Source organism: Vanellus vanellus (genome assembly GCF_965231255.1).
Source record: "Vanellus vanellus genome assembly, chromosome: 1".
Lineage (NCBI taxonomy): Eukaryota > Metazoa > Chordata > Aves > Charadriiformes > Charadriidae > Vanellus > Vanellus vanellus.
The window spans coordinates 140,620,438-140,636,780 of NC_138905.1; the positions used below are offsets into that span (position 1 = coordinate 140,620,438).

At 38.4% G+C, this 16,343-nt stretch overlaps 1 protein-coding gene across 1 annotated transcript in view; it reads right to left on the bottom strand.

Annotated features, from left to right (window-relative positions):
* TBL1X (transducin beta like 1 X-linked) overlaps positions 1-16,343 on the bottom strand; it is a 209,944-nt gene that overhangs the window by 55,951 nt on the left and 137,650 nt on the right. Inside the window, exon 4 of the mRNA XM_082483713.1 lies at positions 2,364-2,471. Coding sequence (XP_082339839.1) covers positions 2,364-2,421 — 58 coding nt within the window. The 5' untranslated portion in view covers positions 2,422-2,471. The remainder of the gene's footprint in view (positions 1-2,363; positions 2,472-16,343) is intronic.

Genomic DNA, 16,343 nt, shown 5'->3' on the forward strand with positions numbered 1-16,343 from the left:
GTTCAGCTAATGTTAATAAATAATCAATGCAACAACCTTGTTTTTGGAAAACTCCTTAAACAGTAGGGGTTTGAACTTAAACTGTATTTAAGCACTAGCCCTCTAAATTTGGCATGCATTATTTCTGAAGCTATTGATTAGACATCATTCATCTGTTGTCGCATCTTATGGCATTTATACTAGCAGGTGGAAAGGCAAGATGCTGTATAACAATTTCTGTCTTATTACTCTATCTGAAAATACAAATACAAAATTTTCTTTGGAAAAAACAATGACAGTATGAAAGAAGATTCAAACTGAATGTAAGAAGCTTTTAAAACAGATTAGCGGATTCATCATTGCTTATAGCTCTTATTTGCTGAATGGTATTCCTAGCAAACTGTCAAGTATATCTGCTAAATCAACACCTGGCATCTAGATTTCAATATGCTCAGCTTGAAGCATATTTGAATATTTCTTCAAATATTTAACCTCAACTTCAATTCTCTTATATGGGTAAAATACAACAGAAACAGTGGAAATATTATGTTTTTGTGAATGCCTTTAGTATGTGCGGATTAAGTAAGAAAAACATTTGGCCCTGTTCATAAAAAGATAAGAGCAGTACAACTTGCAATTAATATGAAAATTTGTATGTGAAGTTCTCCCTAAAATGGAAAAAGTGATTGCTTGCTTGTGGGAGAGGGGTTACCTAGAAGAACTTTTTCCTGACATTTGGCTGATACCACCATTCTTGATTGACTTTGTAAAGCCCCCGTCTGAATCATTACACAACACTAACCCACCTACAGATCTATGAAGAGGAATAGAAAAGGCTAGTTTTCTTTTTTCACATCACGAAAAGTTACTGTATAATACACTGCTATGTAGAATCTCCTACAATACAAATGTATCAACACAAAACAATTTCAGGATTCTTTAGGTTTTGATTATGTCCATCTGCGCACTGATCTAATGTTCAAAAGCCCTTTCTAGTGTCATACCCAATAGCTTATTTTTAAATATAAATTTTGTCTGGATGAAATTTTACTTTTGTTAGTTCCTGTCTTTCTTTCATATGATTGCATGCCAGAAGTAGACTATTTTTTATAAGCTCTGTTATTAGAGAGAATACAATGTCAGAAAACAGCTACTAACACAGGCCACAGCTGGACTCTCAAAAAGCTGTTTTAGAAGACCAAACCCTGAAAAACTATTATAAATCTTCTTCTCAATTTCAGTGGAGATTCCTTGCATAGGGATTTTGGTTCCTGGCATTGAAATAGTTTTGGAAGTATAAGAAACAAATCAAAATAACATATCTAATGAATACACTGAATGCTAGTTATAATGACCAACAGAATCAGGCTAACCCAGTATCTTCCATCTGCTGGGATTTTGGTCCCCTGTCCAAGACACCTCTCAAGTCTGGAGGGCTTATTCTAAAACTGGCCTCAAGTCTTCTGACAGGAAGACACATATTTTTCACAGATTTGTTGTTGTTGTTGTTTCAGCATATGAAAAAAAACCAAATATTTTTAGTCAATTCTACTTTTACCAACCCAGAACATGGGGCCAGTACCAAGTAAACTGGGATCCTGGCTATAAATCCTTTGTCAGTGTTTCTCACTTCCCCTATCATCTCTGCACTAACAGAACATTTTCCATTAGTGAAGAGAACTTCTACTTCTTGCAGTTGAAGAGTGGAATCAAGACTACAAAAACAAAATAGACCTTAAATTTAAGTTTCGATTTCAGTTTTTTTGAAGGAAAGATGAAGTTTTTTTGAAGGAAAGATGAAGCCTCCCTTCTAAAAGCAAAAGCCCTGCAAAGACGTTATTTTCTGATATGAAAACAGAGGTGGAATTGATACTAAGACAGAGCCACATTGACACTTGCGCAGCTCAGTTTACATACGTGATTACCCTAATGAAATTCTAAAATATCGGTCGCTTGCACCCAAATTTCCATTTACAGCCAATATAAAACCAATTTAGACAATCCCTCTTTACTTAATAAGTATCTGACAGGACTATTTCAAGTAGCTAAGAAAAAAGATACAAAACCCATGTGCTTTGTGCCTGTGCTGCCAAAAATTACTTTGGCTGAGATGATATAACTCTACAAAATAATTTGTTAACATAATGTTATTTATTTCCCTGTTTTGCCTAGCTGCAATGTTTAATTTGTACCTGTGTATGTTTGCACTTTTATTATGTTCAAGACTATGATTTCAAAGAAACATGGCTTTGCGCAAGAAATATTAATCTGAGTTTATCCGGCTGAAACACTCAACACAACATTTCTAAAGCAACACCATGAAAAAAGCCAATTTTTCCATTGCATCTATGACCTGAAGTTGTGAGGAAAGACAGGAAATTTACCAGATTCCTGGAGATAGCGATACACCAAGAAATTCACTTCGTCACTGGTTATGCTCATCTTAGCCCAACCTCAATATGATGAGGTTTACGAGAAGTGTGATCCACGCTCTGTTCAAAGGGAAAGAAAATAACAGGTTTTGTTTTATCTCCATTTAGTATGAAATTTGTTATCAAAATAGAGGTGGAAACTGTTAAGATATTTAAAGATTTCACATAATTATTTAAGCTGTTATGTCCCAATGTCAGGCACCCATTAAATGTTGTGAATCAAGTACTTAAGCTGTAATGTACCTTTTATTATAATTAAAGAGCAGTATTTAACATATATGAGAGAGTCAGAGGGAGCATTTTAAAATTTGGAAGCCTTTGCAAATGTCCACTCTACTTGTGTGGCTTTACTAGAGGTTCTTCCTTTTTACTGTGTGAGCATTTTCTTTTCAGAACTGCTGGCAATTACAGTCACGTATAACACACTAAATCATAACCTTTTCGAAGCCCCGTCTTTGTAATCTAGTTTTCTGTCCAGTAGTTCATCCACTGAAAAGACAGATTCTTTCCTTACAAAACCATGTTACACAAAGAACTTAAATAGATTTCCCATAAAATAGGAACAAATCAAAATTTCAGATGAGATTACAAATTTTATTACTGGAGGCGGGCGGAGAGAGAGAAAAATAAAAAGAGAGATAACACCATATACCTTGTGCCAACAAGGAATACAAATATCTTGGCATTACATAAAGTTACAACGTTATAATGTCTCTGCTGATTAATGGTGAGCAAGAATTAAACTTCAATTATTCACTTAAGCAATCGTAACCTTTAGGATGACAGTTTTACATTACTATTTTGGGCATATACTCTGATAACAAACCCACTGTTTTTTAGATGATAATTTTTTTTGAACATTTTCCATTAAATCTTGATGATTCATTTCTGTTTGGGAATCTGACTTAAGTAGTTTGGTTTGAAAAGCCGTAAGTACTTCTCCGACATAAACTTTGTCAGCCACACCATACCTACAACTAATCATGTAAAGATTTGGACGCAGAAGCACACACTACGCTCTCGTCGCATATTACAAATGAAAGACCGTAGGCGTGTGCCGTTTGTTTCAATTTCCCGTATGTCTCTTCTTGGCAAGCGGAAAGGTCTTTGTTCATCGAAAACCTCTTCAGCAATTCCTGTTGCCTAAAGTAGCACCTGCTACTGCAGGCAATGCTGATCGACTACAAGTTTCCCCTGCTGATGATTTAAACCAGCAGGTCACTCATGACTGTAACAGATGTCTCTGCATATTTATGTAAATGGAGGTCTTTCAAACCCTGGTAAGCCTTTTATTCTCCTGGGCTGCTATATTTCATCAGTGGCTCGGATGCGGGTTTTCCATAAGAAACCATAGCTTGCTAATTTGGGAGGCATCTTCCTCAAGTATTCCAGTCTTTATTGCTACAGTTTGCACTTCCCGGAGAACAAGAAGAAACAAAATATTGAAAACTGTGCAGTCTCGGTGGGGAAAATTTCATCCACTTTGGAAAGGATGATCACTTTCTGCTACGATTCTGGATAAGGACAACATCAGCTATATCCAACATCCACTTCTGTCACACATGTCACGTATCGCCCTGGGAAGCCGTTGGGTCTCTTTTCTCCTTAATCCCTCATCTGTAAAATGGGCTCAAATTTCTCTGCCACAGGATCAGGAGACTGGAAGCACTGGTAGCCGTAAGGGCTTCAGTTACCAAGGTTGGCGACTGCATGCAGTGAAAGCACCACTTTCAGTACAACTTTATATGTCCTTCTTCCAGATAAACAGACTTGTTCTGAATAATTAATAAATCCCCATGCCCCTTTTTGCACAATCATCACCATACAATGAAGAACAAGACAGACATTCATGGCAACAGTTAAGGCCATTTTCATCCCTGTCTGAGTACTTAAAATACATCGGTATCACTGCTATGGCCATGATAACAATAAATCAAGAAACTTTGATAGCTGTGGCTTTAGAAAAAACACCCAACATAACATTTCTAAAAGCATTTTAAAAATAGCAGTTTCATTATTTGGTGGTAGGAAAGTTGGTAAAGATGAAACCTCTTACAAAAATTCAGTTTCAGCAATGACGTACTTTGTGGTAAAATGAACTTTATTAAAAAAAATCAAGCAACTACAAATGCTGTTTCTGGATGCATCCTGCTAATTTAAGACAATAACACGATATTTCCCACATACAGAGGGTTGCTTTGGGAAAGGGAAGGGAAGGGAAAAGAGGAGTGTCGGTTTTTGTTTGTTTTTCTAAAAAAGACTTTTCTTAAATGAATTAAAACCAGAGAAAATCAGCCTGACTGCAAAATAAATAGTCTGACAGCCCCAGAAAAAACTCCCCAGCAGCTACCTTTGTATCAGAATCCCAAGCACACCGAGTGGCTGGATTTACAATGCATTTTCCCTGAAGTCAGTCAACAGGAATTACTTTGACATACGTGTCGGATCATATCTTTATACACATTGTTACCACGACATAAATAACCAGCTGATCCCCACTCATACATTTAAGGTTTCTTCCCTCCCACAGATGCCTGTGCAGCAATCAGATATACAACTGTAAAGCTTTCACCCTTCCAAAACGATACACAGATCTTGGCTTTGACCCAGAGAAATCTATTCATTAGAAATTTGGCTGAGCTATGAAAGACCATATTCAATTTCATTAACGGTCTTTTTGATTTCCGTCTTCTCCGCAGATAAACACCCCAAATAAAAAAGGCTACAGAAGACATGGTGGGGAGGAGAGGAACGTACTTATCTTTTGTGTATTTCCATATCTGATTCATAAAGAACAAACAACTAGCCTCCCCCTCAATACAATTTATTTTCATGTACATACGCAAACTTCTCTAGAAAATCACAGAAACCTTTAATTATCATTGTGACAGATTTATTTCTGCTAATTGATGGTCCCCTTTACTGGAGATCGGTATTACCTAGATTAATAGTTTTTAAAAAGGAATAAATTATAGCTTATAAACAATACTGATGTGTCTTTGGAGACATTTCACATTTAAACCAGCAATAACATCTTAATTCTTCACAATGTCAAGAGGATTTACCAAAAGTATTCAAACATGTGTTGGAGCTTTCTTTACTTGCAACACTTTTTCGTGTACCCAATTACACATAATGGAAAGTTCTATTTACTTCAACCTCACCTTAAGAATTTGGGTTGTGATCCTGCAGATATTTGAGAATGTCCAAACACGTGAGCAGAGCCCACTAAGACTTCCCAAAGTATAATGGATCCTAAACATTCAACCCTCCCCAGATGGACAGCTTGTCAAGATCATGCAAAATTAAATTTAACACTTATTTTAAATAAACACTCAGCTCTCAGTTCTGCCGGGATCGGGTGGCAGAAATGCTTCCCATACAGAGGTCAAAACCTGGGTTATTAGCTCAGCTATGCTACCGTTGTGCTTGTAGGGCTGCTTGGCTTTTGCTGAGCTACGTGGTTCAGCTGGAGTTGGGCTGGCTCCAGCGAAGCTAACCCTGCCGCACACCCCCCTGTGCTCCGGGCAACCAGGGCAGCTTATTTCCTGGAGTACACCACTGGACCCGATTTGGCTCTGCACACCGACATACCACTGTTCTCAAATTAAACCTTCCTGAAGCACCGGGAATCTTGCTAATGGGCCATGGAAGTAGCTCTGGAGAAGGCAGCCTCGCTTCTAGCTATGGTTCAGCACAGAGCTAGTCAGGTCGACCAAGAATAGTTTATTTACATCCCATCCCCTTACGCAAAGATTGCTCTTCCTCCTTCTGGCATATTTTAGCACTGTTGCCATAAATAAGGGAGATCTGGCTGAAGAATCAAGGGAAAATAACTTTTCCAACTTTGAAATAGCATCCAAAGACACAACTCCTCTGCCTCTCTTCTAAATCATGCTCACAGGGCCATGCCCTGACCTCCAGGCTAACCCTGGGGCAGGGGACAGCTGAGGCTATTTCAGGAAAGGAGTTTACATTTGCTACTTGAAGCAGCATTGCCATCCACAGGGACGGAGAGTTACCAGTCCAGTCTTCCCCTCAGGAAGGCGGAAACAGGCCAGACATTTAGGGAAAACACCTAAACTAAAACCTAAACCTGGAACCTAAATAGAAAGCTGGGCATTTCCCATTTCTGCATCCCGCCCTGCCGACAGAAATTCATCAGCCAGCTAGTCTGGCCCTCGTCTTACGTGCTGAAGAAATCCGCAAGCCCCAGTCTGCTTTACTTGAGTGCTGAGCAGTCTCCAGCTTCTAGGGAGGATTTTTTGGGGGTCATTAGTGTTAAATAAACACCCTCCCCTCAAAAACTAACCCAAACCCCACAAACTTTCATTTATCTCCTGGAGGGGTTGCACTATTTACCTACTTATTTGACAAGGCTACGCCAAAATATCTTTTCTCAACCAAAGTTTTAATGATCACAAGATTGTCATTAAAATGATGGGGGTGGGGGGGGTGAAGAGAAATCATATATTTGTTTTGGGAGAAAAAAAGGCAAAAATGAGAGGTTTTATAAAAGTGAAAACATTTCAGAAAGTTCAAATACTTAATGTTATCAAACTGATGCCCTGCCACATAGAATCAGAGTTCACACACTCGTGCTCCCATTTTCTCGTCCAAGATGGCCCCGTGCACCATCAATCTGCATCTCTCAGGACCCACTAAAGTCTCCCCAACTCAGAGAAGAGAATGCGAACACGAGAACTAAAATAGGCTGTAGGAAGGCACCGTGACAGCATAGCCAAATCAATGTGTTACTGTTTTGCATATGCTCTGTAGTTTAATGAAAAACATTTCCCAAAGCCAGAAGCCACTTCTCACAAAACGAGTCACTTTAATCAATCTCAGTATTTTCTGTTGAAAAATACTTTCATCAGAACCTTTCAATGAGCGCTACGCTTCTGTATTTCTAGGCTGTGTCTTACCATAGAGCCAGAACAGAGTCGGCAGCCAGCAGCTCTTCCCCAAAGGCTAGCGAGCTCTGCTTGGCCCACACCATTGCATTCCTCAGCCTTGGCTTTTATCGCAGCTGCCTCTTCTCGAGGAGGAACTCCAGTACGCTTCCTTCCCAGAGTGACAAAACCGAACTTCTGGAGAGGAAAAGAGCACACTCGGCCCCCTCTCCCCTTGCAGTCTCTCCTGCCATTTCATGAAGCTACAGAGTAAAACATCTCTTCTTTACAAACATCCTGACAAGGGAATGAGACCATTGAGACCACTGCATTCCTGCTGATTACAAGGTACGGAGCATGCAGGCCGGTTCTTTCCAAACTCCACCTATGCCAGTCACCAAAATAACAGCTAGCCTTCTTCAAAATGCAGCTTGTGCACGCACAGCTTTCAGTCTCCTCCTTGTAAGACTTGAACTTGACACCTTGCTTTAAAACAGCCAAACCTAAAATATAGACAGTTGCCCCTTCTAGAGAAAGCAAATCAAGATATGCTCGCAGTACGACCTGCACCACATCTCCCTGTTTTTTCTCAGCAAGGAGGCAAATAGTTAACTATCCTCATTCTCTAAGTGATCACCATAGGTCATCTGAACTATTTAATGACAAAAATCAGACAGCTGAAACCTCTGAGAGCTACTGTCCTAGGCTCTTTACAGATGCTCACGGATGTCTTTGCATCACTTACATTGTTAATATTTTGATGTTTTCCTCACAAACACAACAACAAATTTGTTGTTTTGAGGCAATGAAGCTGAGATTCTGCAAAACAGAGTAATCTCCTCCGAGAATGGTTATTGTGTTGTACAGTATGTGCTGTCTCACTTTGAGCTCTGTCACCGACATTTATAGCAGCTCAGTAAGGACAGGGACCTCAAAGAGAAAAGGCAATAGGCTTGTCAGAAAACGTGCATTAACCAAATGTTAAGGCCGGCTCTTCTTTTGGTTTTGGTTTTAAGTCTATTTATTTACACTGACCTCCTGCTGATTTTTAAAAGACCACACTAAACCAAAACAAATGCAGGGAGCCCCAGCTCACCCTTATTCTCACTGCTGCCTGCAAGACACACTCTGACAAAAAGAAGTAACAACTGCATCTGAATCCAAGAGCTTCAGGAAAAATGGCACAGATATAAAAAAGGTCTAGCTTGGATCCTGACATGTTAGGGTACCTCATACAATTAATCACTGACCTCGGCCATATCAGCATTTAAAATCTGGTACCAACTGAAGAAAGAGACGGAAGGAATGACAACTACAGACATGTGGCAGTGATCAATAAACCAGTAATGTTGTCCTGAAGAGGTCACTCTTGATAAATCAAATGCTGTGTGGGTAAATCTGACAAAAATGGGGTTTTCATCTGTATAAAAAAAACACCTTTGTTCAGGGAGAAGGTCAGTTTGCTGTGCAACACCTATAAAGACATGCTTTAGGACAGATGACTCTCTCTTTTTAAAGCATAACTGTGCCTACTTTATTTATCCTTTTAAAAATCTGCAATAAATTATCAAAATCATTGTCCTGTCCTGGAGAAATGTTAACAAAATAATACATCATCCAGTAAAATATCAAAACATTAAAAAAACAATAATCAAACCTAATACAAAAATATTAATAAAAATAACTCGCCCAATTAAACACTTTGGTGAACATCATTGCAGAAAGTTTTATTTCAGCATGAATACTACTTTTCTTTAAATTATAAATTACATTTCAAACTGAAAAGCCATTTGGAACCAAACCCACATCTTATTTAAAAAAAAAAAAGGGCAACGAGCTATTCCAGCAATTTCTAAGTGCTATTCAAGCATTTTTCAATTAATCAACAATTTCCAGTGCAATATAACTAATTGTCAACAAAAGACAAGCCTTTCATGACCAAATTCCCAGCAAACTACTTCCTCTATCAAAAGATGCAGAACTGTGCATCAACTCTTTCATACTTATAATCTCTTAGTTTGATCAGGTTATTTTTCAGTTCTCAGCTGGTTTACTTAATTACATCAGCCTCCAGCATTTCAGTTCTAAGAGTTCAAGTGGATCTTTTCCAACTCCCTTTTCTGAAGAGTGAAACGGGTTTTCCTGTATTGATCTTTCCTTTTTGGCACTTTGCTAAAGGAAAAAAACACAAACAAAACCAACTGCTCTTCTTAATTAGTGCAGTTGTGTTATACCTCTTTTATAGCTTAGTTCTAAGAAAAGGCAACTTCAATTATTTTTTTTCTTTTTTTTTAATAAACAAAACCAATGTTTGCACGTAGTATATTGTATGGAAAACTCCGGGAAGCCAAAAATAAGATTGATGGGAGAGTAATGGTTTATGGTAGTTATAGAGCTTACAAATGAAATGAAATGAATTGTTTTGAAATAAAAACTGGGAAAGAATTACTGAAGCTTGAGAAATCAAAACACATGATTGGATTTAGTCTGGGAATCAAGACACCGCATCACTCTTGGAACAACCAAAGTCAATTGGGAATGCTGCCACTAAACAGAACCAGAATTTTCATCCTTACATGAGCACAAAATGGCAATTAGGACAAACTGGGGGACAATAGCATGTGTCCACTCATTTCAAACCAATTAGGCCAAAATACATTATCACCTGATTATGCAGTTACTTCTCTGTGTGTGCGTGCAATTCCACATACGTAATGCAAAAAGAAGAGTGTTTTTAATCTTAAAAGTAGTGCTACATGCTCAAAAAAGTTAAGGGACATTGCAATTTTAAAAAGATGGCACAATTGCTCTATCGATATTTGCTTTTCTTGATTTTCGGCAAGAGGAACAGTGTATTAACACTATCTCAAATTTAACTTTTCGCTTCATTTACCTGGATTTTTACTAAAACCTCAACAAAACCAAAAGAAGCAAACATTAGCATTTACATTTTTCATCTGTGCTTCACATTTACAGAGTACTGAAGTAAAAGGAATATGATGGGATGAGTTCCTACCAGAACTGGTTGTACCTGTTTCATTTTCTTTCTGTGACCGCAGACGTGAGTAAATCAACATTCCCCCAAATATTCAGAAGAAAGCACAGTTTCTTTTTTAGCTGTCAAGAGTTTCTCTGACACCTTACAGTAAAAATCCACTAAAATGTCAACATGAGGTATCTGAGTCCCAAGATTACCCATAAGAATGGACACAGACAGCATAGACAGACATCCAACTGTGATGAGACAGGCCAAGGCCCAGTAGATAAAACATGTGCCTTTGAGGTGACACTATCCAGCTGGGACAGAAAAGGAGCTTCCAGAAACCTCCATGAGGTTGCTGCTGCATGGGCAGCTGGGGTTAGCAGGCATGATGCCCATTTTAAATGAGGCAATGCCATAGCAAGGAACGCAAGAGCAATGGGTCTGGGAAAGACAAGTGAGAGACAGCCTGAAGGTCTTGCCCAAAAGATGGAATATCTGAATAAGGCTTTTTCAATTATTTCTGATTTTAATCCTGCATCTTTGCTGTTTAAAATGGTGCAACTCTGGTAGCAGGGGCCAAAATCCTCATCTTTCTCAACGCATCCAAGTGCTTTAACTAGGCTGCAGAATCAGGTTGTGTCTTGCTTGTGCACCTTATTTTTGAAGACTGAGACAAGAATAAAACATCCATCCAGATGTGGGTTCTGCCACATTCCTTACATAAACTACTTCCTATACCACCCTGAGGGTGAACCCCCATTTTAAAAACCACACCACTATCACCTTACTGGTTGCAATGGTATTTGTGCCAGACAGTAGGTATCTCCACTACCCAACACATTATGGACAGGCATGGCAACCGTGTCACATAAACACCAGGAGAACAGGAAGGTGACCTGCTGGAAGTACAGAAGGGTTTGAGGTCTTTTCAGCCCCATAATCTCATACTTTGTACCTTTGTCCCAGAGCTGCAGGGCGCAGGAAATGCTCTCCAGGCAAGGGGCAGCAACACAAACATAGCACCATTGCCATGCAGAAGGACCTGTTTGTCCACATATCTGTAGATTTGTGTGTTACTCCTTCTCTCCCACGAGGCCCAGGTATTCAGTAAAACCTGTGTTTCAATTCCACGTACATTTGGATTTCGTGCTATTTTAGTATCTTTTAGGACAGTGTGACAAGAGGTGTAGTTAGAGAATGACTAAATGTGAAAGACATTCTGGTACTACTGTCTCATGACAACACCTATAACTTGTGTGACAAAACCGACCCCTGTAGTTAGCAAAGCTCTATGTATAAGATGATGTAAAACAACAGGAGTCTGCCCTGGGATAAAAACCTACATTTTTTTAGCTGTGCAGGCTGGCCCCAGGTGGCCAGTAGTGGACAGAAGCACCAGCGTTGATGATCACATGTGTGACAAAGGACAGGCACATCCCTGACCCCTCCCGAGCTGGGGCTGTGTGGCTGCCCAGCGACTGACCGAGAGCCACGGGAAGGATCTGCAAAGGCCTGGAGAGCAGCAGGGAGCCGCAGCAGCCCGCCTAGTTCACGCCTGGATGGCCTCAGGCAAAGGGAATGTGCAGCGACGTCATTAAGGGGGTGGGTTTTTATTAGTTGCTGTTAATAAGCTTAGCAGATGTTACTGGGAACAGTTTGATGTTATTTTTCCGTCATTTATGGCTTTATTTTTAATTTTTCCCTCAGAGCAAGCAAAGGCAGTAGATCTTACCACACATTTCAACCTTAACTTCTTTTCCCTGTAGTATTGTTAAAAGTGTAGCTGAGGATTTTCTTTATTATTATTATTATTATTATTATTATTATTATTATTATTATTATTATTATTATTATTATTATTATAATACAAAGGAAAAAAGTAATTTTCCCATTTGCCTATATTTCCAAAATAGCTGAAAGGATTATATTCTAAGTTAAGGAGGGAAAAAATACTTTTCAGATTCACAACACGGAAAATTTCACCCCTGAAAACAAGTACTTTGTAAATTTTAGAATATGTGAAAACAAAGAATTATAATGGAAACTATTTCAAACTTTTATTATGGTAGATCCTATTATAAACTATTTATAAAGATATTAACTATGGCTATAAATGCTTAATGTTTTCTCCTGAATAATCCTAAGAGAATGTCAATGTTAAATGTTCTAAGGACAAAGATTATATAGGATAGTGCAATGGAAAACCAGAAAAAATAAATATACAAATTCAGGATATTTCACTGCTGTGTGTTTCTACCTCCAACACTTAGCCACACGGGGGGGGGCAATCCCTTCTTTGATTGACTGGCTGCGCCCCTGCTCACACAGCCCAGTTTATTTGTTTCTTCTAGTTCACACGAAGAGAAATTACACTAGTGTTATAAAGATGCAAAACCTCCATATGGCTTTAAAATGAACATCAGTATCAGTGTTAATTGAAAGGAAGTATTTTTTCCAAATTGGAACAGTCTCCCTCATTGTCCTCTTTACTAATTTTATTTGGAAAAAGAATTTTTATTTGGAAAAGACATGCAGGAAGGTAGATGGGGTAACACTCCATACTGTCACGCCTACCAGATCTTCTAAGGATACTGTAACCAAGTGAGTATTTTAGTTATCCAGCTCCTGGAACATAATTCTCAAAGGCCAGTTAGCTATGAAATTCCCTCTACGAGGAATGGGGAAAGTTATGTGCCTGTTTCAAAGATTTATGTGTTTTCCTGTAGCCATGGATTAGACACTTGTCTGAGACTAGGATTCATTGCTTCAAATTTCCTCTCCAAATCTAGGCTCCAATTTGTATCTTTGGCTGTAGCGAACTGACTCAGTATTTTTATTTGAAAGAAAAAAAAAAAAGAGAAAGGTGGCAGTGGAAGCAGTATAAGAGATTTAAGAGACTTAAGATTAAAGTATTCACTTAAGAATTAGCAGGTTCAAACTTGCATTTTCCAGCTCCCAGGAGAGCACACTTCACGCCTGGTTACAGGTTGCTGAAACAAAAACTCCGTGGAGCAAAGAATGTGAAACTCACTAGCCAGAAGGACGGGGGAAAAAAATAGAGATCTGTAACCCCTCTTAACGATCCCTTGCTTATTGCAGGTCTCTTGCAGCTGAACCATGAACCATACACGTTTCAATGTTTTCAGCATCAATGAAAAATATGCATAGTAATTATGAGCATTCATGTATTGTTTACTCAAAAATGAATTTTCATTGATTTTTTCACTCTTCACCACTATTTTTTACATATATTTTACATTTTCTTATTAAGGGAAGATAACTTTGGTCTCTTCTTATTTCTACAGAAATTCAAGAGTCTTTGTAGTATTATACAAGGGGCAGACATCAACACCGATATTTAAGTATGACATATTATAAGCTTATATTATCACTTATAATTTGACTCCATTTTAACTATTTGGACTGTAAAGCTCCACGATGAGTGTTTGCCTCAGGCGAAATTTTTTCCGGAAGGCATAAGCAAAAATAGTTCAGTTGTTTCAGAGTGAAGGAGGGAAAAACACAGTTTTGCAGATATTTATACAGCTGTTTCAATGAGAATCTCTAGTGCTTCCACACTTTGGAGCAGGGACTTGACATTTGGCAGAGAGGTTGCTCTCACGGCAAAGTGCCTTTTCCATCACAGTGAAAATCCACACAAATTTGACTAAAATAAAACCTCCTGAAAATACTGCTTGTATACTCTGCACAGGTTTGTTAGAGGCCTGTAACTGAATTATCAAAATATTTTCCTTGCATTAACTTTGCTTCAGGTGACAGGAGCTCAGAGTCTTTTTACACAAGAAGAAGACGCAGAAGAAAAGGCGAGGGATGGGACAGGGACTGGGAAAGGCGAAGGGCATCATGGCTACAGGCTGACGGACCGCTGAGTTGGTTTCACTTACACAAGCAGATTCTGCTCATCCACTCTCTCCAGATAGCAGAGAATACTCTTTCTTCCCAACAAGTATTTCAGAGGAAAAATCACAGCCAAAATATAACACTGCTTTTGAAATTTCTCTGCTGTCCTTCATAGTCTTTTTTATCAGTAGTTTATTCCTGCACATTTAGACCGTGTGATCGTTAATGCCTTGTAGCTGTATTCACTAACAATCTTACTTTTATTATTTTTATGAGTTAATGATTCCCCCCCCCCCCCAAGCATTCAATTATGAGACATAGCTAGTTTATGGAATTATTAAAAAAATATTTTAAAAAGTATCATATTTTTCAACAGAAAGTAGATGATTTTTTTTCCTCTCTCACTTGTTTTTTCCCAATTAAGAATAAGCTTAAATAGCATAGCTGTTTGCTTATAATGACCTGTATTTTCATTTGGTCAAATTTAATTTGAAAATTGCAGAAATTTTCAGCTTTTAGTAAACTGCTAATATTTAGTCAACTTCTTTGAATATCAGAAATGCATACAAACGCACACTGTTGAATGCACGCTCATTCTTGGGGATTGGATTCAAAGACAGAAAAGCAACAAAACTTTTTCTTAGCAATGCCACTCCTAAAATGTTGGGTTTTAAGGAGGTACATTTTAAAATATTTTCGGCTGTCACTGAGCAAATTTTGGTACTATAAACTAGACAAAAGTCAATCAAATAAAATGTGTGAGTGAAGAGCCATCATGTGCATTTTTATTCACTACCAACTTGTACAGAGCTGCCCTGGAGCTTGAGAAAAGGAATATCCTAAACGCTGCTGTCTGTAAAGGAAGCAAAGATTTAGTCATAAGACTTTCACGATGATGAAAAAAATTATTCCTTTCTCTCCTTTATTAATAGATGCCTTAAGATTTAACCTGATGTTTAAGAATGCTTACAAAACCCCAGGTCCAAAATATTTTTTCTCCCATGAAATACAGATCGTTCCGCTTCCCATCAAATACCTTGTGAAAGAAAGCTTAAAGAGAGGAAAAGATTTGATCAATTTTATATTTTATAATAATGCATCACCACTACCTGTTATGATAACATTGTTTTGTTCTCTTTAAGGAAAGGAAAAAATACTACCATAGATATTTTGTAAAGAAATTTTACATTTTAGCTGCTGATACTTTAAGTGCAGACCTATGTGCAAATCTTCCACAATTATTAACATTTGTAAAATATTCTGTAAGACATGCAGTCACTAAGATGCAATGGCTATCTATTAATATGAAATGAAACCCTTAAAATTGTTTTACTTTATGTGAGCAAACCAGTGAGAGAATAATAGCATGTCTCAATCCATTAGTTCTTACAATCACTTTTCTAAATAAATATTCTGTTGCAGCAGCTTTATTTTAAAATTGGGGCAGTTGGTTTACCTACAGTGAAATGCACAACTTCTATTTAATTTTTTTTATAAGGATCCTTTTTGATTACTTGTATTAAAATTTTGTGCTCATAGAAAGTCACTTAAAACCAAGGTGCTAGAATGCCTATGAGGTGAAGCTGAAAGGGTAAACTGTTTACATGTGATGTCTGTAATCACCAATCCATAGGACACAGAACAACATAACACACAAACTACCACAGAGACATAGCAACTCACCAAGTCACCTTACAATGGATGATTGTTAAAGTCGCAAAGGCTACTAACAGATACGGCCTCTCCTGCCACCAGTTGCTACAGCAGCCACCTTTTCTTCTGCAAAGGCAACCCATTCCCGGCACTTCTCTCTGGAACCAGCCAGATAAGTGGCATCATGAACTTTCACATGCGGCAAGGTCTGAGCAGAGTTTGAACTGCGGGGCTTAAATTCAGGAGACTGGTGGCAAATTGCATGGTGAGAGAGCTGGTGGGTAGGACCGCATACATGTATCATAGAATCCCAGGTTGGAAGGGATCTCAAGGAGCATCTGGTCCAATCTTTCTTGGTGAAAGCATGGTCTAGACAAGATGGCCCAGCACCCTGTCCAGCTGAATCTTAAAAGTGACCAATGTAGGGGAATCCACCACTTCCCGGGGAGATAATTTCAATGGCTGATAGTTCTCATTGCTAAAAATTTTCCTCTTGTGTCCAATTAAAATCTCCCCAGAAGTAAGTTGTACCCGTTACCCCTT